This window comes from Oryza brachyantha, chromosome 1 (assembly GCF_000231095.2).
Source record: "Oryza brachyantha chromosome 1, ObraRS2, whole genome shotgun sequence".
Lineage (NCBI taxonomy): Eukaryota > Viridiplantae > Streptophyta > Magnoliopsida > Poales > Poaceae > Oryza > Oryza brachyantha.
Genome location: NC_023163.2, coordinates 22271789 through 22293412, shown reverse-complemented (window position 1 = coordinate 22293412; position 21624 = coordinate 22271789). Strand labels below are relative to the sequence as shown.

Sequence of the window (21624 nt, the reverse complement as noted above, 5' to 3'; positions counted from 1 at the left end):
CAGATTCCGGTTCTATTGTGAGGATGACGGCTCGTAGGAGATGCCGCATCACGGGCGCACGGCAACCGGAATACGATTTCCCGGTGGATAAGAGGAGCATCATGCATACACTTGCTCGGTTGCTCGCTTCGATGGGGGCAAAGTGTGCGCGCGGCCGGCGTTTGATTGATCCCAAAGATGCGACCGCCACCTGCCCACACTAACCGGAATCTGGAGGATTTATTTATGGTGCGAGCCGTAACGGCCTTGTGCGCGCGCGGTGTCAAGTATCAACTATCAAGTGTGTCAACCACAGGAAGGTAGCTAGCACCTCGGCGTCGCGCGACGGCGCGACTGCGCGATCCGGCGGCCGTGGGTGCTTCCGTCGAGGTGAGATAACACGGCACGTCGTTGTGCTGCATCATATCGGCGAATCTCTTTATCCTTCTCGGATTTGAGAACGAAGAGATGAGTGATCAGGTATTAATGGGGGAAAAAAGAAGTGTAGATAAAATTCAGTTCGGAACAGAGAATAAGAACTTATCCAGCAGCGAGGGTGTCTTCACGACGCAAGATAGGCAGGAATATTTGTGCGATCCTGGTCTTTTTCTATGATTGACTGGTTGTTACGTGTGATTCTGAGTCTGACTTCTCAGGGACGGCATCAACAAAAACTTGCCCTCGGTGAGACTAGATGGGTGGGGGCCGGGGTGGGATTGAAAGTTAAGAGCTATGAATAATGCGACTATATGATGATGGGAAAAACACTTTATGATCCTTAACTCGTCGATTTTGATTTCAACATGAATTATAAAACTGGACATATTTCATCCAAATGGATTATAAGGCTGTGAAATGGCAAAAATAGCTAGAGCATAATGCGTTATAGAGTATATACTCCTCGTGGTGGGACCTATCCACACGATTAAAGTACTATTTACTATTAATTATTTATTTATTGATAGTGATATATGTGTCAATGTGTTTGTCACGAGCTGTTCCTTAATTTTAAGATATGTCAGTCTAGATTTTAGAGAGAATAGGGTTTACTGTGAGTATACATGTATTATGAGCATATACTCTTATACTGTGTTTGCCAGTTGTGCTTTAAACTCAAATAAGTGGGAGATTTTCAAGGGAAAGAAGTTGAAATAATGATTTTTAATGGAGTGGTGCATGGCATTATGTATACTTTTTGTTTCTGAACATTCCAAAAGCCTATTTTAAAATTTAAACCTTTTAACTATGCCACCTCGCCTAATTTGACCAAATAACACTAACATGACATGCCACTATTTTTTCTTATACGTAATTCTCATTAGCGTGACTAAGTAATACTGGCACACTATCTAAATTGGCGTGGTATTGTATTTGCCTACACAAGCTTAGACTCATGTGGGCCAAAGGTTCAAATTTAAAAATAAGTTTTGAGATGATTTGGTTTTAAAAATAAAAAAAATCATTATATGCTATGCTAGAAATAGCTATCTTTTGTCTGCCATTTTACGAGGTGCTCTATGGTCTAGATGAGGTGCTAGTGTTCTTTAGTATATTGTAATGTTCTCTATCACGTGTTCTTTTGTGCTCAATAGATGAATAATTTGTGATAATTATTAGATTGTGCAAACAATTAAATTAGCTATGGTAAAGTTGATAAACACATTCATTTTTTTGTAAAATTGGCATATAAAATACCTTATGAAAATATAAAAGTCAAATATAAAATTATCTAATGAAAATTGTTTTGTTTAGAGGTTTGAAAAACACTCACATTAATCAATTAATCCTTTTATTACAAAAGAACAGCCTACACGCGAGGCATGACAAAAGTTTAAGATAGAATCTACTTACTCCCTCCATTATAAAACTGGGCTATTTCTACCACTTTTTCTTTGTCAAAAATAAAGTTATTCCTCTACTTATCTCCTTATCTCAACAAATCATAACAATTCTCCATGTAATTTCTCTACCTATATTCTCTTTTCAACCAATCTTAATTTTTCTAGAATCATTTCTAACTTTCTTTTAATGAAAAAAAGGTCCATTTACTCCCCCAAACTAATTGATTGGACCATTTATCCCCTTAAACTATATGTTGGCTTATTTTTTACCCCCTAAACTACTAAAAATTGTTTAGTTCACTACATAACATTTATTTTGTTGTTATTGTTAATACAAATTTTAAGCTGAATTTTTTAGAGCCATAGTGACATCATTATCAAAGTTTAAAAATATTTTGAATTTTTTCATGACTATTTGCTTGAACTTTCAAATATGAGCATTTTTCCCATCCTTGAGGAGATACCATGAGGTACCACTGTTTTCTACGTAAAATTTGGTACTTCTTGGTACCTTAGATACTAGAAGGTACCAAATTTTACGTAGAAAACAGTGGTACCTCATGGTACCTTCTTAAGGATGAGAAAAATGCTCTTCAAATATTGATGTTTAAATCTATCTATGGTGGCACAGTTTGAAAGATTCTAAAAGACTGGTGAGACATATGTTGTAATGTACGGAGAGAAACAAAAATAGAAGTGGTGAGACATATGTTGTAATGTATCTATCATTCTATCGTAATTTCAGTGTAAACTATGACTAATAAGAGAAACAAAAATAGAGCAGTGCTAGAAATTAAAGTGAAATATTTTTAATATTTTGGGGGTGTAAATTGAACCAAAAAATAGCTTAGGGGGCTAAGTGCTCCAATGAAATAGTTCCGTGGAGTAAAATGGATCTTTTTCATTTTTTAAGTATCCGTGGCCAACTCTGGAGATGCTTATATTTTAGGATGGATTGAGTTTGTATTTTTGAGTTTGGACATGTTTCATGATCTATCACAGATTTCGCTCAATTCCATACATAATCGTCCTTTTTCTTTAACCTATACGAATTTCCATTACCCTTTAATTAGCCTTCACTTGTACTGTATAAGTTTTGTCATACTAACCGAAATACTCTTAGGACAAAATGCCCTTTGACAAGAGCTTATATAATTATGTATGATGGAAAAACATTATGACCTGTACAACCTTGGATAGTTTGCGAGGTTACAGTATGATATTTCAAAAATTTTAACCAGGACTTGGAAGCTTTTTCCTAAGGCTATTTTGGTTATTCGGATAAAATTGTACCATATACGATGGTAAATCGTAAAATGTAAGCAAAGTACCATAGCATATTATAGAACCAAAGGAGCCAGTAATAGATTAATATGAAATTAGGCCAAAATGAATTGTACATGATAGGTTATCTCCATTTCCATATTCCTTTAGGTGAACTATAGTTCTCAGACCAGGGCCTGCTCTGCTTTGCTTGGACACCGGGCTAAGCAATCACACGGCGACGAAGAGTCACATGCCACAAACCCACATCTCTCAACGTGCTTGTGTTGCTTTGCCGAGTGCATGGCCCTTTTGTTGCATCAGCTTAGTGCAAGTCCGATGCACGCTTCACTTGGCTTTCCTGCAACCTGTGTGCGCTGAGAGAGAGCGAGGAGTCCCCGTCAATGGCAGCTTTGCTCGAAAGCACACACACCGATGACACCTCCACATCCTTCCCCCCATCAACGCCTCGCCCTAACTCGGACACGACGAGGCGTTGCATTCATTCGGACATTCAGTTGAGATAATGGAACGATGATTAATTCTTAAACAGAGCTTTCTCTTTCCTGGGTTATAAAGGGCATGCTTAGGGAGGTTTACATTCTGAGAAGTAGCTGCTTGGGAGCCAGTTTCTGAGAATCTGGAAAAGCTTCTAAACCCAGTTTCTCCAGTTTCTGGATTCTTAGTTTATTTTTCAAAATCTGTAACTACATATTCTCAGAAGTTGTGGATCGTTTGGGGTAACTTCTGACAGAAGCAACTTTTGGAAAAAGCTGCAGCTAGGAAAAGTTCCCTAAAACAAGCCCAAAGTTTCTTCAGGCAACTGTGCTTTAGAGAAAATTCAATAGTATAGCCAACTACTAGTTGTATTTTATTTATAGTCAATATAATAGCTAATTCATACTATAGCTATCTACAAAACATATACTATCATATCACAAATGTCATACACGCACTGTGTGTCTTGGAGTCAGTGCTGTAGCTGGCTATAAATTTATAGCCTACTGATCTTCTCTCCTATTTTACCTTTTTAAAATATGTTTATAACTTAATTATAGCATTTATTGTACTATAAGTTTCTTAATCTGATCCAATCACCCAAATGACACCCGTCGTTTTTCACCCCCTTAAACCGTGCAAGTTTTCTTTCACATCAACCGGACAGCATCAACATATCGTGTCGCTGTGCCATTGGTTGCTGATCGTTCCAAACAGCGAGCCATGCACCCGGGCGTGCAAAGCGTATAGTGATCGTTTTTGCCCGAAGAGCGAAAGCGATCAGATTGGACGCGAGACGGCGCGATGGGATCTGCATGGACACGCCCCGCGTAACAATATTTTACACGCGAACGTGAATCATACGAGGCTGGCAAACTAGACCGAGAAAATTTAACAATTCCATGATGAAGGTTGTTTCAATTATATCATGGGCCAGACCTCCCCCCATCAACATCCATGTTACTGTGAGCCGCACATTTGCAAGGAAAGGACCACGAAAGCGAGCGACGTCTCAGTTTTTTTTTTTTCATTTTCATTTTTCTCCCGAAGCGGGACGTCTTTGTATTTTCTGTGTAAGTAGCACGCACCGTGCATTTCTTGCCGATTACAGGGTTGGTAGCAACTAGCAAATGGACGATTATTTGGACCTTCTGATTAAATATCTCCGGCCAAATTTGGCCGACATGATTGAATGCATTTTAGTCGAGAATAGTACCATCAGAATTCTGGTTTTGTACCAGACTAATGATCTCTGGGTTGATATAAACCATTTGGTCCCATGTTAATTTTCTTTGTCACATTTTCCGGCCCCGCATGAACACTTGTTTGGTTACCTGGCAGCCATATCATTTGGGTCGCCAACGTGGCAAAGTGGTCAGACTGCGCCGTGACACGTCGAATGCAACCTAGCGGGTGAGATTTATCGGTGCGCATCGTTTTCCTTTCGAAAACAACCTTAAGAAAAAAAGAGAAGAACAAACAATTCGCTCGTGTCCTTTATAAATACCGTCACGCCACAGCCAGTAAGCCTCCCCCTCCCCGACCCCTCTTCTCCTCTCATCTCCTCCACACTTTGAGGAAACGTATGAGCACAGCTTCTTGAACCTTGAGGCGCAAATCGTATAGTGTTTGCACAGATCAGTGTCAGATCTCAGCAATGGGGGAGGAGAAAGTGGCGCCGAAGACTGACGCTACCGCGGCGGTGGAGCTGCCGGGGTTCGTGATGAGCGCGGAGGAGGCCGAGCGCGCGGCGGCGGCCGCCGGGGTGGAGACGGTGGAGGACCTGCTTCCGCTGCTCGTCCCGTCGGCGATGCGGCGCGCGCGGGCCCCGATCTCGCGGTTCCCCGTGGGCGCCGTGGGGCTCGGCGCGAGCGGCCGCGTCTACGCCGGCGTCAACCTCGAGTTCCGGGGCCTCCCGCTGTCCCATTCCGTCCACGCCGAGCAGTTCCTCGTCGCGAACGCCGCCGCCGCGGGGGAGCCGGAGCTGCGGGCCGTCGCCGTCTCCCACATGCCCTGCGGCCACTGCCGCCAGTTCCTCCAGGAGATTCGCGGCGCCGGTGGGATCCGCATCTTGGTTACTTCCGACGCGGAGGACGGCTGCGCGCCCGAGTGGCGCACGGTGGCGTCCCTCCTGCCCCGCCCCTTCGGGCCCCATGACCTCCTCGCCAAGCACGTCCCCCTCGTCCTCGAACCGCACGACAACCCCCTCGGCGGCCCCACCGCCGCCGTCGCCAATGGCTTCGCTGACGGTGACCTAGAGGCACGCCTGAGGGAGGCAGCGGAGGCAGCCGCGCGGGCGGCGCACGCGCCGTACAGCGGGTGCCCGTCGGGATTCGCCGTGGCGGACGGTGAAGGGAGGGTGTACGCCGGGGGCTGCCTGGAGTCCGCGGCGTATAACCCAACACTAGGCCCCGTTCAGGCGGCCATCATAGGGATGGTGGCCGCCGGGGGCGGCCCCGCCGGAGACGTGGTGGCGGCGGCGCTCGTTGAGAAGGAAGCGGCGTTGGTGGCGCAGGAAGCGACGGCCAGGATCTTCCTTGCCGCCGTGGCCCCACAGGCCAGCTTCCACGTGTACAATTATAAGCCGTCCGATGCATGATGCGCATCTCTGATCCCCGTGGTGGTTGGGAGGGAGTGTAGGAGGTGAGATTGGAACGAGATAATGTTTATAAAAAAAGGTTAAGAATAAAATGAGATGGAAATAACCTTGTGTAGCTGGGTGAGCTGTTAATTCCACATGGCACTGGACGTTAGCTGGTGGACACTGACAGTTGGGGCCCACTTGGTCAGATTGATTAGTATTCTTCTGTTTGTGTGTGTATTCTAAGGGAAAAAAAGGGAAGTCTAAATTACCAAAGTATATAACTGGATTAGAAAAATTGCTGAAGTATATAACTGGGCTAGAATGATGCATGTATTTACCTCGAAAGTAGTGGAGGTAAATTGTTGCTAGTGTGGTTGTATTTCCGGATTGTTCCATCTCTCGCATGAAATTTAGTAGTTTTAATTAAACACAACATGGTAGGGTAATATTATCATGGGAAAAATGGCTGTACATCACACGCACAGTGGGTCATGCTGTGGTCACTACTGATTATCCAATCATGCAAGCTGGTTCTTCTTTCTTGCAAGCCTCAAACACACATAAGTGATAGCTTTATGAACTTTTCTTGTGAGACTGGATTTAAAGTATTTAAAGTAGTACCAGTTAGTTGCCCACGGAATAAAGCAATGGTGGACATTTAACCTGTTCTGGACAAGACATTTCCCCAAAAAAATCATTTTGTCGAAAACGGTGAAACCTATCCTTCCCTTTTTCTTTTAGTTGGGTCATGCAAGTGCAATTACAGAATTGCGGTCAAGACAGTCTCATACAAGCATTTTCTTGCGTTGTTTTCTGGCAGGAAATTTCATGTGCATGTCAGCCTTGAATTAGGATTATGCTGACCCTCTTGCTTTTGGCGGTTGTTTAGTTTGAAAAAAATTTTACAAAAACATCACATCAAAACTTTAAATACACATTTAAAGTATTAAACTTAGTCTAATTATAAAAAAAATTTCAGATTCCGCCTGGAAACCGCGAGACTAATCTTTTGAGTCTAATTAATCCGTTATTAGCACATGTTGGTTACTGTAGCACTTATGGCTAATCACATTCTAATTAGACTCAAAAGATTTGTCTCCCTATTTTCTCCATAACCATGTAATTAGTTTTAATGTTTATATATATTTAATGCTTCATTTAGATGTCCAAAGATTTGATGTGATGTTTTTAGGAAAAAAAATTGAAAACTAAACAGCCCCTTAGTAGATGAGAGTACCAGGGATATCTGCAACCTTAGACAGTAGAAATGGATGGTCCATGATAGGGTACTGATATGATTTATACTCCTATAAAGATGAGTAGTAATGGTGGTGAATGATGATGAATCTGTCACCTATCCTATTATCAACTCTCTCATAATTTTTCAAAGGAAAAATAGCTAAGATCTATATATCAAACTATTTTTCTTAGCTCTACTTTAATAACATGCTAATAGTGTTTCTTTAATAAAATATCGTTGCAACGCAGCGGGAATATGCTAGTCTTAAATCTTAATAGAAAAGGGGAGCCATAAATTTCTGACTGGGTTGTTAGATTAGGAGTTGCTAAACGGGCCATGCGTCCAAACAAGTCGCTTTCGGATGGTTACGCGAGCTAGCTTGTGCTCGACAGCTTGAACAAGCTCTGCAACCAACGCCAAATTGCCTTGGACGATTTGTTTTTCTCTCACTGGACAGGGCAGGTATCGCAGGACAGAGTAAACGCAACATGCAGTAGAAGAAGAAAGAAAATGTAGCACGGTAAATTTCGCAGAAGAGCCAACAACTAACCCTCCGGCAAGAGTTTGGAGCTAGCTCCATGAGTTCCAGGACAGATCTGGAAGGCGAGATCCCGTGTCGGTTGTTCTCTCTGTTTTTGTAATGCAAACAGCTAGTACTAAACTAATCTCAGACTGTGATCTAATCAGCTGTCGCGTCAAATATAAATAGCAATCATGACGCATAATCATCGCCTACAAGGTCATGAGCTGCTATCCTGCTAATGGGTTGTCTACTTGTCTGGTAGCCATGGACGGTTCAAAGTGGTGGTTCAGTTCAGTACATCCAGCAGCATATTCACCTTGTTTGGAAGGAGGGGGAAAAAAAAAAGAAAACTGTAAAGAAACTGCTAAAAACAACTGCCTCGCCGTGCCTTGCACACCCTATGTTTAAGCCGGACAGACGTCTCGCTATCGTGTGCGTCCGCATCGCAGTTGTCATCAGCATTTTTCTGTTGATTCGGAACTGGCAGTAGGTCCCAAGATTTCACGTCTTGTGCGTATGCATGGCTGTACTGGACCGCACCCTCCTTTTCTTTCTTGCGGATGGGTAGCCAACAAATGCGCAATTGCTCCTTGGTAGTTGTTGGTACTGAAATTCATCAAGCAATGACACACTGGCATATATTCGAGTACAAATTCACATGCTAGCAGCATCACTGCACAAGTACACATAACTAGGTACCAGTTCGATTGTTTCAGTGAAGGTGTGAAGCTAGAAGAGCCCATGTCCACGGCTTGAGAACTAACCAAACACCCAAGGGCCAAAGGATGACAAAAATGTTACCAAATGCCCAAACTATTGGGGGTGATGATTAAAACAGCATATTTATGAATATAAAATAATTTGTGAATAAAATCTTTATATACGTGTTATTAGCAATTTTAAAGTCAAAGCTAAAACAAACTATGACAAAAAATTTTAAAATCAACTTCAAATTTAATGTTAAATATTTAAATTTTAGCGTATAAGCACGTTCAAAAGTAAAAAGATGGGAGGGTGTACACTTACGCGGACAGAAGGGACCGGTATTGTTTGCGTCGCTTCACTGAAGAAAATACAAATCTTGCTTATGGTTCAGCATTAGTACACTGGAGCATAATTTCATGTCTACCTTCTTCAGTTATTTAAAGCCCTTTAGACTTGTATTATACATAATACTGTGGTAAACATTTCTCTCCAGGGAATTGCGCATCTTCGGTTATCAAAGTGTCCTATAAGTTCAGAATGTTTGCACAAGTTGATGCTAACTCGTTAGAGTGCCCTTCTAGACTTGTCTGACTCTGGTAAAAATCTATCTGGGAAAGCGAACATCTTCAATTATCAGAGCCCTTCAATAAGTCCGGAACTTTAGTACGAGTTTATAGTGATAACTCATTAGAGTGTTCTTGTAGAGTTGTATTACTGTGGTAAACATTTTTCTCTGGGGAGGTGACCATATTCTCTTACCAGAGTACCCTTTATAAGTTAAAATTTTAGCGCAAGTTTATAATGACATTAGAGTGCCCTTTAGACTGGTCTTATTGTGGTACGCATTTCTCTCTGAGGAAGTGACCCATCTTCAGTTGATATGAACTTCAGTTTGCTCTTCCGAACAAAACAGGAGACTCCCCTGCCACAGCGCCACCATGAGTCCATGACCGTGAAACACCTGTAGATTAACCACAAAACAGGAGGTGACCCTGCTGGGTCAGTTAAGTGTTGGATTACGACGAAGAAAAAAAGGAAACGGATTTGGGCTCGTAAAGGCACCATTTTTTATTGTTTCAATATTGAAATGGTATGCTAGATTGATAGCATAACAACTATCGAATTAAACATACACCATGTGGGTCTCCAGCCTGAAGGGGGCCTAGAGTGATAATTACGACGAAAAGTTTAAAAACGTGGCAATTAACCATGGTTGAAAAAAATATAAGCATAAACATATTTAATTTATTTCATAATAAACCATGATATTGAATAAGTAAAATAACAAAACCATCTCATATGGATGTGATCTAGACATAAATAAAATCATTGCATATGAATAGCTCAAATATAGGTAACATGATTAAAACGTACTGACAGTTCTGAACCAAAGTTCTGAACCGGAGCATTCGTAGCATCAGCCGCGCAAGCGTTGCGAAACAGCACTTGTTGATGACATCGCATTGCAACCGAAGACGAAAGACACACCGCACCAAGGTGAATGGACAACAAGCGTGCTAAAACCCCTTATTCGTCCTTTACCAATATAGGACGTCGAAGATGACGATTTCTATTTCTCAGACTTGCTCTCCTGATGTACCGGTGCATGTCGGCGAGCGGGATAGAGTAGATAACATGTGACGCTGCAGTACAAATGGGGTGGTAACTCTTTAAGTTGTTTTTTTCACGTGGAGGCCACGACTTGGTACTGTGGAGAGATCAGGACACTGGACACGTGATTAGAATGTATGTGTTATCTCTATAACTCGTAACTAAACCGGATAAGTCGCATATAGACTATATATCCGGACTCCACATGGACCATATAAATGAGAATCTCAAAACAAACTTTAGATTAATCCATTAAGTGTAGCAAAACAAAAGTAAGAATAAAAATGAATCTGCGCAAGCACGAGAAGCACATTTTGGTTTAACATTCGCATGCATGTCATGTGCGTGTGCTTGGGCCTAGGCCTGCCGAACGAGTGAGCACGCTGCATCTGCATGATTCTACAGTTCTCTCGCACTATTGCTTAAATCGTCAGAGGATCATTATCTCTTTTTAAAAATCCATCTCCCCTCTAATACTCTAATAAGTAAGATGATAATAAAGTTCATATGCATATCTCACGCGAGACGAGCATTTGAGATTTTGTTATAAGTTATTTCTACCGTGGGCTTAAAACCCATGACCGCATGACCGAAATCCCAACAACCTTTTCAGCCTTAGATATTCAAGTTCCCATGAACAGACACTAATAAATCAAAAGTTTTCGGCAGATGATGGATTAACACGTTCCCACGGAGCAGTTGTTTCAGAACATATAAGAAGCCATTAGGTCATTTGCACAGGTTTGCTATGCCAGTGGCCATAATCTCTTTCACTTTACGCAAGCTTTCGTTGCTCAGCCGCCCTCTTGGAAACTCTGCACTTCGTCAGCAAGTCTTGGGTAGTGTAGATTTGTGTTTATAAGTTAAAATTTAAAATTTAAAATTTTCAACTTTAAATTTAAAGTTGATTTTAAAGTTATCTTATTATAGGTTATTTTTCAGCCTTAGTTTTAGGTCACGAAAACCCATATATAAAAGTTATTCAGAAATTATTCTTCTTTTGTTATATCCTATTTTGTTTTTTTCTTTAAATAAGCGAAAAGGTGCCATGATGGCAGTGGATAGCATCCCTATCTCTGTGTTTCTGAATTTTCAACATTAAGTTTAGAGTTAATTTTAGGGTTTTTACCTAAGTTTATTTTGCAGTAATTTTGTGATATCGGTAAGTTGCGTATAACCAAACAAGGCAGTGTTGTGAAAAACAGCCGATTTGGCCATTTAATTGGTGACGGTAGTAAAACCGTCACTTATCGATGACACGGCCATCATTTTGCGTTAATAAACATTATATTTCTGTATTTAGCAACTACATCCGATTTTTCGTTTAATCGCCCGCATCAGCCGTATAAATAGGAAAGTCTACCCTACAATAGCTAACCTATCTAGACTCAATACATTTGATTTTGCTAGTTTGATATTTCTATTATTGGCAACTAATTATACTTATATTTGTGCCTATGTTTACTACTCCCTCCGTTTCAAAGACTTTTTAGCCTTGTCTAGTTTCATATATATATTAATGAATCTAGACATATATACAAATTATATGCATTTATCAATAAATAAATCTAGACAAGACTAGTAAGTCTTACAATATGAACGGAGGTACTACACTTTATATTTTTATTACAAGTTTTTTATAGTTTATAATAAAATAAACTATACATATTATTATTTGACGTGAGATTGTATCTTTCACACATCATGATTATTTTTATGGTTGCTCAAATTAATAATGGTATACATATATCTATTTATATGACACATTTAAATATCTCTAAAATAAATAGTAACATTAATACATACATATATATATATTAATATAAACATTGAATTTCTATGTAATATCGATTAATGGCACCCTCCCTGTGCGACACCCGCGTTCCGTTTTCCACCGCACGGAAACATGGTCGGACTTGCAGTACATCCATTTGCTCTGCTCATGCGACAGCAGTTTCACTGACAGAGTAGACGTGGCAGCAGTTCACAGGAGCCAACTGATCCAGACCAATCCACGACGCATCCGCGTCTCTGCGACGCGCGTGGCGCCACGAAGCGCCCATCGGGCGAGCATAACACATGGCGACCAGAAAGTCGTGCTCCCTCCCCAAGGACCCCAACCGCCGCGGTCGCCGTCCACCTCCATGGCCACGCTCGGGCCACGCCACCATGCGCTCCTTGCTCTGAGATGGCCCCGTCTTAGGACGCCGCCCCGAGCCCGCGCTGCCGCTCCCCGTGCCCGCGGCGTTCCCGTCCCACCGCAGGCCGCGCGGCCGCGGCGCGTTTTCCTGGGCCTCGGCGCCGCCTTCGTCGACCAGCTCGCCCACATGGCATCCGGCGGCGCCCCGTCACGCTCATTCGTGGCCTCGGCTCGACCGAGGCAGGGGGTTTCCCCGGTCGAACAGGTCATATTCCGCATACCATTTATTGTTTTTCTTGTTGTTTTTTTTTGTCCTTAAGCGCCCCTCGTAAGCTCGATTGCCTAGTTTATTGATGTAAATTCTCAAATTTTGGTGCACTGGTTGTAGATTTTGAAGAATGTTGAGTGGCCGGAGGAGTTCCCTTTTAAGGCTGAAGACTTCAGTCGCTTCGATGAGTGAGTAGCTGTAGCTCGAAGCAGAGCATTCAATTTTTCCAGTATTCGGATAGCCACTTGTTGATGTTCCTAGCCTAGGTAGTTATCTCTCGGCTGTACATGCACTCGTTTCTTGCATATTACATATTATCTGAATAATCATTAAAAAATTAAAACAATGTCAACATGGGTTAATGTACGATATTATTTCACAGACATGCAAATTTCGAAACAAGATAAACTGAAACTAGTATACGCACGCTTGCAATTAAATTTATTATTTTTGTTATAACTTGTATAGTTCGAATTTGATCTTGCATATTTATAAAGTGATATATGTTATGTTAATATATTTGTCAATTTTTTAAAACTTTTTAATAATTATTTATGTAATATGCAAGAAATAAGTGGATATCCAACCGAGTGATGAAAATACTTTCCCAAGTTATGAACTATTACAAGTAACATGGTAAATATTTTGGGGCATTGGCCAGCTAGAGGTTACCTGAATTGATGCATTTTGATCACCTGACAGATCATCAGATGCTCTGTTCTACTCGGTTCCCCGTTATGTGACTCACATTGATGATCAAGCAATCAAGGCTCTCACGAAATACTACTCAGAAGTTCTTCCTCCAAGCAACACTCCTGGGGTAGCCCTCCTGGACATGTGCAGCAGCTGGGTAAGTTGTTTCGTGTCTCAAGTAAACATTTTTCTTTTAAATATTTTCCAGTAAAGTTGCTTACAGTTTATACCTTATGAAGGTGAGCCATTATCCACCCGGGTACAAACAGGACAAGATTGTAGGGATGGGTATGAATGAAGACGAATTGAAAAGAAACCCGGTATGTGCCCTTAGCAAATTGGTGTTTGTTTTCCGAGAAGTGATAGTGTATTTAAGTAATTGTTATGTTTGATCTACATAAACCTTCTTTTTAAAAATCAGTGGGACCATTGGCCCTACTGCATATATTTGTCAAACTTCCAGTGATAGCAGCAGTCCGTTCTCTACTGATTTGGTTCACCTAGATATATATTTTGACAATGATCTCTTTTTGTTTCACTCTGAAAATAGGTGCTAACAGAGTATGTTGTGCAAGACCTAAATGTGAACCCCAAGCTTCCCTTCGAGGATAACACTTTTGATGTTATAACCAACGTGGTACGATTTCCTTTACATGATAAATCCGGTCTTGCTGAATGAACTAATGTTTGCTCTTCTTTTTAAAATGGCATATAGCCCATATGGCACAACTGAATTACACTTTGGCACCTATCTGATTGTTTGTATGATCTGATAGTATAATTTTGTGTGTGCGTTTGCTTCGCCTATAGGTTAGTGTGGATTACTTGACAAAGCCAATTGATGTTTTCAAGGAAATGAGACGAATTCTTAAACCAAGTGGATTGGCCATAATGAGGTAATGCAGTCCATAACTTCACTATCACGACGAATGCGATTTACTAGTATCTGTTTGTATATATAATCCTCTATACCAGATTTTTATGCCAACAACTAGTCCTGAATTTGTTTTTAACTTGGGGTGTAGTTTTTCAAATCGCTGCTTTTGGACTAAGGCTATATCTATCTGGACATCAACCGGTGATGCTGATCATGCTTGGATAGTTGGTGCTTACTTCCATTATGCTGGAAGTTTTGAACCCCCTGAGGTAAGATATTTCCTTGTTGAAATCATTTGTCCACACCTGAAATCCTAAGGGCATCCAAAAATATTCCACATTTTTTACTTTTGTCCTTTCGGTGACCATGTTCCTAGCAAGGACTAAAAATGCCCAGACAGACATTACCATTTACCATGATAGTTAAACAATCGACCCTATTCATAATTATATACCTATTTATTTTCTGCTCACAAATCGAACCCAAGATATGAACATTGTTTTTCTTTTTTTCTGTTCTTATTACAGGCTGTTGATATATCGCCTAATCCAGGACGAACAGACCCGATGTACGTTGTCCAGTCAAGAAAGAGGGTAGTTTGATTAAATTCATATGTAACATACGTTCTATACAGATTTTGTCTAACGCACAACGTGATGTTTGCTGCGCAAATATATTATCTGTTGTAAATAGAGAAATTATACAAACACATATGTCGTGTGTTAGTGCAGATCAAAACAATCGTTTGTAGATTAAAGAAAGCAATGAGAAATTGCCAAATAATGAGATCACTTACCGTATGCGAAGGCAGCCATACCGATTACCAAAATTAGCATAGCAGTATGCTGCGTTAGTTTGAGGGATTAGAACATTAAAATGGAGGGTGGATTAACACATAGTTAATACGATTTTAAATCAATTAATTTTACCATCCTTAAATTTTACCTTAAGGCGTCAGGAGATACCACTGTTTTATATATAAAATTTAGTATCTCCGGATACCTTAGATACTAGAAAATACCAAATTCTAGAGTGGTATCTCACTGTACCTCCTCAAGATAAAAAAAATGCTCTTTTAAATCAACTTTTTGTAAAAACTTTTTTCTAAAAGATATATTGTTTAGCAGTTTAATAAAGGCGCATGGAAAATAGGACAGTGGAGATTAGAGAAGTGTTTAAAAGAACACAGATTAGACAAGACGTTAGCGTAGTTCATCGGCCAAGCGGACCCATTGCCTCAGGGCACCACCGTGACGGCGCGCGGCCCCACGCGAGAGCCACGCCGGAGTAGCAACAAGCCGCGATCACGAGGGTGCACTCGCTCTCGGAGCGGCCTCGCCGCCGCTCAACCTTACTCGGTGTCATTCCAGCTCATCATATTTGCGCGTGTGCACCCATCTTCGTTGGTAGGAGTACTTCAAATTCATAAACTAAAAAGAAAGATGATTGTCCTCTAGACGACTTGACGATGTCCGAAGTGACTAGAGTACCGAAGGCAACTCTTAGACCCACCTTCATGCGTAGGACTTTAGTCGGTCAAAACTTTTACCTAAATTCCTTCAAATACCAAGTCATTTGTGATGTCAGTGATGATTTGAGTCTGAATCAGCCATTTGATTTTCTAATTACTGAGTTTGCATATGGATGAGGTCCTTATTAAAAAAATAATAATTCTTGTAAAAAACAGGAAAAAAACACGTCTGTATATAACTATTAGGGATGTAGTCCTTATTAAAAAAACACCGACGTAGACGGTGACCTCTACCTCTTCTCATCTGACGTCCCCGCGCGCTCTCCGCTGTCTTCTCGCCGGTAACGCATCGTCTTCTTCCTTTCTCTCCCCGGCGCTAAGGTTTACGTCGCTAGGGTTCTTCGTGGAGGAGCTCCGGGAGAGGAGGGGGAGGAGAAGAGCGACGCCGTGACCTTGTGGTTCGACGTGTCGGGGCTATCCAAGGAGGACCTCACCGTTGAGATTGACGAGGACGTGCTCATCAAGAAGAACACCGCCGCCGCAAAGACCGCCGCCGGGGCCACCACTCCTCCTGCTGGGAGGAACAACAGTGCTGTCAACGCCGGCAGGGGCCACCACTCCTCCTGCTGCTCCTGTCGCTGGGAGGAACAACAGTGCTGTCAACGCCGGCACCGCCGCCGCCGGCGGGCGAGTCTATTCCGGCGGGATACAGTAGAGAGGGCGTCGGAGCCAAGCTCAGCTCCAGCGAGCTGAAGGTCACCATTGCCAGGGTCAAGGAGAGCGTGCGCAGGAGGATCGGATCAATGTCGAGATCACCGTCAAGTAGCTAGCTCCAACTGTTATACTGGAGGCAAGCCACTGTTATATAGTATCACCAGAACAGAGGATAGCATATATAGTACTACTAGTATACTGTGACGTGGTTAAAAGGTATTCTTTCATGTTTAAGGAAAGGTGTGCTTTATTCCATGATAACCATGAGAATGATTGACTTCAGTCAGTTCTTGGTTCGTTCCATAATTCCTCAAGGGATTCAGTTCCATTGTTCTCTAAACCAATTAATTAGCATACTAGACCCTTCATACAGTATACACCAAATACAAACCATCCAATCAAGAGAGTAGAGAAGGCTGCCATTCCTATTAGGAAAGGCCAGCCAGCCATTAAAATGCCGATGCATGTCACAGTAAGGAAAGGAAAGAATGAACGAACAACGGACATTTTGTCCACCCATTGGCCATGCAACCAAACAAGAGCGGCCACAGTCAACACATTCCACTTCACGGAGCCACTGTAGGCAAGCCGATTCAAGCAGTTCGCCACAAACGAGTAGCAATTGCACGTGAACAGATTATAGAACTTGTGCTGGAAATGCCTCATGCCCGATTGCAGGGCGTCGTCCCAGGAGATCGCCGTTCCTGCTTCTGCATGCTTGTAGGACCGCTCACATACATGCGCCGCGAGATTAACAGGAAAGCAGCACTAGTCAAGAGAGAGAAATGTACTGCAGGTCAAGAAAAACTAACCTATTTGAAAGGAAGAAATTATACTTTTTTTACGAAATGAAAGAAGAATAAATTTATCTATGGATTAAGAAGACGCAAAATAGCATATCCAAGTTCAGCACATAATTGACTTTTTGACAAACTATTTATATGTAACAAAATATTACACTTAAAATAAACTTTGGAATTGATCGATGAATTTTCAAATGGCTTTTGGCTTTGTTCTATACCTGTGTATCGTCATGCTCACTTGCTCAGTCTGTGATTACTTTTCCTTTTCTTTACTTTTTTTAAAGAAATGGAAATTTTTTAAAATAACATTACTAAAATGTCCCACTGTTTGGAAATTGGCTTGGAAAATATTATCTGTTTGTTTCATGCAACATAGGTAGAGAAGAAGGAAGTTCAGTTCTAGAAGCTATTGCACAGGAAATAAATGTAAAAATAACATACTGGAAGTTTTTTTTTCTTCTCTAAGAAAGTACCTTATAGATAAGAATTTATACCAGTTCTGCTGATCCTATAGTTATGAGTCTTACTCGGCACTCGCTATTTCGCATGGATAGACTACTATCAAGTATGGGGTAGGCTGAAATATGTGAGCCACTCCAAATGAAAAGAAAATTGTGTGTACCTTCTTTCTGTCAAGCTGGAGGTATCTCGCAATAGAACCATATGCAAAATTATCCATGCTCACCAAATTTGAACCAGCAAAATCCAAGACAGTCCCATCCTCCTGACATATTCCAGCATGCCCTATATAAGGAGCAAGCCACGAAACAATAGGAAGAGGAGTCCAGACAATGCAACAAGGAAATCTTGCTCTCTTAGGGTCTATCGTGCCAACTGGCCACAACTCTTGCAGTGAATTGCTGGAACTATCATCTTCATCATCAGAACCAGCTCCAACATCCATCGAGGAAAATTTGTTTGGTGGCATTGATGTTACTTGTGCATAAACAAAATCAGATTCGACTAGCTTCCATCACGTGATTATTTGCCTTTACTGAAACGAATGACCAAAAAAATTAGGCCCCCATACATCAGGACAAATGAAGATAGATGAAGTATTGAAGACTGAAATCACATACAGTTTGATACCTCTGTTACGACATACACACAGAAATTGTCATAATTAAAGATGTCGACTATGGAAAAAGAGATAAGGACAAAAACTTTCTTGGGTTGAATGAACTTTGTTAATCCCCTTTGCATATTATCCTCAAATCAAATCACTGCCAAGTGCCTACTTGATCATTCATTACAAACTTCAGTCTTCCCCCAGTTCATCTTTCAAAACCCTAAAAACTATTGTTGCGTAGGACAGGGGTGGGCTCGATTTGTTTTATCATCTTGATGTAATAGACTAAGTTCAATAAAGCTTCCATTCTCGAAAAAAACTTCTATCCATGGCCTACCTGAAGTATGTCAAGGCACATCAAAGCCCCTTATTGACACCTAATGGCGGTTTTGGACTTTTTACTTACAAAGATAAACGATTCTATCCGAATATCATCAAAAATACGTCATCAAATAGGCATGGAATGGCAAAGGGTGAGTGGTTAGTGCACTCGCTGGCATTATCGTACGAGCTCAGCTCCACTCAGGCACCCACCATCCTAGTCTCTTAGACAATGTGACTGTCATTACTTCTGCGAGGTGTTCATAAACGCCCAGTACAAATGCAGCACCTTATTGGCCAGTAGTACAAAATTTGCTTAAAACCAACCGCATAAACTAGTACTCCTGTGTCGATTCAAATTAAAAAAAAAAATACTCCTGCATGTCTGTGGATTGCATGTACTCCGAAACGCGCCGATTCGATTTGCTTCGATACCATGTATGTAGTTCATCCCCTGGACGAAAAACACAAAGACCACAAAGAGGGAAAATCGAATCGAAAACTAACCTAAACACCCCACTTCCCCCAGCTCCCCAACCAACACTGCCGCAGCGAGCACGGCCACGAAGCAATCGAACCGAACAGGAGCAGAGATCGGGAGGGGAGCAGCTCACCGCGGTAGCTGGTGCGGCGGGCGGGAGGCGGCCGTGCGCGATCCGGCGGCGGCTGGGGCCTGAGGACTGGAGGGAGCCAGCTAGAAGGCGGAGGGGAGGGGAGGGGAGGTTGGGAGAGAGTGGGGTGGGGAAGGTGCACGCACCTGCAGGAGGCTGCAGCAGCGCCAGGCGGGCTCTAGCTCTCTAGCTGGACGCGATGGGCGGCGCAAATGGTTGGAGCCAGATGGTTAGGGTGGACCCCATGTGTCAGGGAGAGGCAGCTCCGGTTGGTTTCTTGCCGCCGTGGCGGGAGATCGGCCGTCCGTTCGCGGTGGCGGTGGAGATGGACGGCCAACCGAGAGCTGGAAGGCCTAGAGCTGCCGAGAGTATTAATCACGCAAGCTGAGCGGATTGAAAATCCAACACAATTCAGAGAGGGCCACTGGCCCAGCACGGGAATGCCTTGCCACGTAGGGCCTGTTTGGTTGCGCGCTAATCTCTGAATTTGGTTAGTCTACAGATGTAGCTGTTTAGTTATTCGTATTGTCTGAGCCCAGATATAATAGATGTTGTTTAATTACTTGTAGCAAATAGTTGCATAAACAAGATGTTGTTTGGTTGAGTTATACATATTTCTGAGAACTACCCGTACATAATTAATAGAAATTTTATTGAACAAAAGTCAAAAAAACATACTTTTAATAAATATATAAATGTATTCATCAGGTTGGATTTATTGAAGGCACCTGTATTGTACAAAGAAGTAAGTAGCAAAAAAGAAAAAAAAGGCTTACTGCACGCGGGGGAGGTCGGCGCGGCGGACGACGGCGTGGAGAGGACGGCCCAGCGGAGGACGGCGCGGCGGAGAAGGCCGACCGGAGGAGGATGGCGTGGGGGAGGTCGCGGGGGAGGACGGAGATCGCTGCGGGTTGGACGACGCAGGGGACGTCGCCGCGGCGGAGGTCGCGAGGGAGGCCGGCGCGGGGAGGTCGCCGCGGCAGAGGTCACGGGGGAGGTCGCCGTGACTGAGGTCACGGGGGACGCCGGCGCAAGGGAGGACGGAGGTCACCGCGGGGGAGGACGGCACAGGGGAGGAGACCCCAAACCCTAGCTCTTTTCTTCTGGCAAGCAAATGAGGAAGAGAACGATTCACGGGATTCACGCGCGGTGTGCGCCTGCACGAGCGGGTGCTCGCTTGCACGGGTGGGTGCAGCTACTCTGCATGACGAGGGCCAGGCCGACGAGGGAAGGTCAATTTCAGCATTTCTACTCAGCCAGGCCACAGGGCTTTTTTTTTTTCATCTGCTGGGCCTGGCTTTTGCTCTCATCCAGTCAACCAAACAGCCATCTCGGTGCATAACAGATACAAGCCAAGCCTGATAGAGATAACCAAATAGCCCCATAGAGTATGCATTGAGATGCATCTGGCATGTGTCACTAAATATGGATTGGGGTTCATCGATTATATCCGGCTTCTGTTTTCATCCTTTTTTAGCACTCATCTACGCAATTATCATTTCAAGATTAGTTTTGATTATAAATAGTTAGAACATTTTGTTGCTAATTACTATTAATTGTTGTAGGATTAGTGATAATAAATATATTTTATTATGGATTAACAATTTGTTATTTTCTTCATATCCACCATTGTACACCCAACCAAACAAAACAAACAAGATGGATCGCCATATCTCATTAAACCTTGTTCGTGAACCAAACACACACCATTTTCTGAAACAATTTAAATTTTACAAATGCATTTAGAGGTTATACATAATATAAACATATGTGATACTGATTCTAATGCACGTAAAAGCAAAAACTTTTAGGGCTTATTGGCTTGAACGAAAAACAAAAGGGTGGATTTCTTAGAATTATTTCATAAAAAAACCATTCGGTTTATATGAATAAAGTATAGAAAAACTAAATGAAACTTTTATTTTTTACAAGCTGTAGAGTGAAAACCTAGAAAAATTTTGATTCAATCAAACCTTTTGAAAAAAAATATATATGCACGCATTCCATTCCTTTGCATTTTTAATCCTAAGAGTTAATTTTTTTTTCCAAATGAATGGACCTGGGTTGTGCACTTGTGCTTAGAAAAGGAATGTAAGCAGATCAAATTTCACCAATGAAGTAACCGAAAGAAAGTCTTTATCTAATCTTGATGTTTACTTAAACAACGTGAAAATAGTTGTATGTAGGAACAGAGAAAGTAATCTGAACAAATTAGTGTTATCTTCATCCTAAAATAACTTTATCAAATCTTTAAAAAACTAAAATACTAAAGTAGTCTCTGTTTTATCAAAACTTAATACAATTATATTCAATTTTATCTATTACCAATGCATTTATTTATTATTTTTACAAACTCTATTATGATTAGTTAAAAATAAACTTATTTTAGAACAAACTGTACTGCCACATGTGC

The 21624-nt window shown here is 41.9% G+C and overlaps 3 protein-coding genes across 3 annotated transcripts; 2 read left to right on the top strand and 1 right to left on the bottom strand.

Moving 5' to 3' along the window:
* Positions 1-5068: 5068 nt before the first annotated feature.
* LOC102714799 (cytidine deaminase 1-like) lies at positions 5069-6295 on the top strand. Its single transcript, XM_040526268.1, has one exon. It carries the CDS (start codon positions 5239-5241, stop codon positions 6178-6180), a length of 942 nt encoding a protein of 313 aa, XP_040382202.1. The 5' UTR covers positions 5069-5238; the 3' UTR covers positions 6181-6295.
* Positions 6296-12352: 6057 nt separating this feature from the next.
* On the top strand, positions 12353-15030 carry LOC102714525. Its single transcript, XM_040528035.1, has 8 exons — positions 12353-12649; positions 12773-12840; positions 13355-13502; positions 13585-13665; positions 13896-13982; positions 14156-14241; positions 14371-14491; positions 14750-15030. Exons 1-8 carry the CDS (start codon positions 12389-12391, stop codon positions 14822-14824), a joined length of 927 nt encoding a protein of 308 aa, XP_040383969.1. The 5' UTR covers positions 12353-12388; the 3' UTR covers positions 14825-15030.
* A 1655-nt stretch (positions 15031-16685) lies between these two features.
* Positions 16686-19320, bottom strand: LOC102709505 (protein REVERSION-TO-ETHYLENE SENSITIVITY1-like). Its single transcript, XM_006644545.2, has 3 exons — positions 19215-19320; positions 17833-18204; positions 16686-17175 (listed from the first exon to the last, which is right to left on the bottom strand). The coding sequence occupies exons 2-3, from the start codon at positions 18136-18138 to the stop codon at positions 16756-16758; spliced, it is 726 nt and encodes a 241-aa protein (XP_006644608.1). The 5' UTR covers positions 18139-18204; positions 19215-19320; the 3' UTR covers positions 16686-16755.
* Between the last annotated feature and the right edge of the window lie 2304 nt (positions 19321-21624).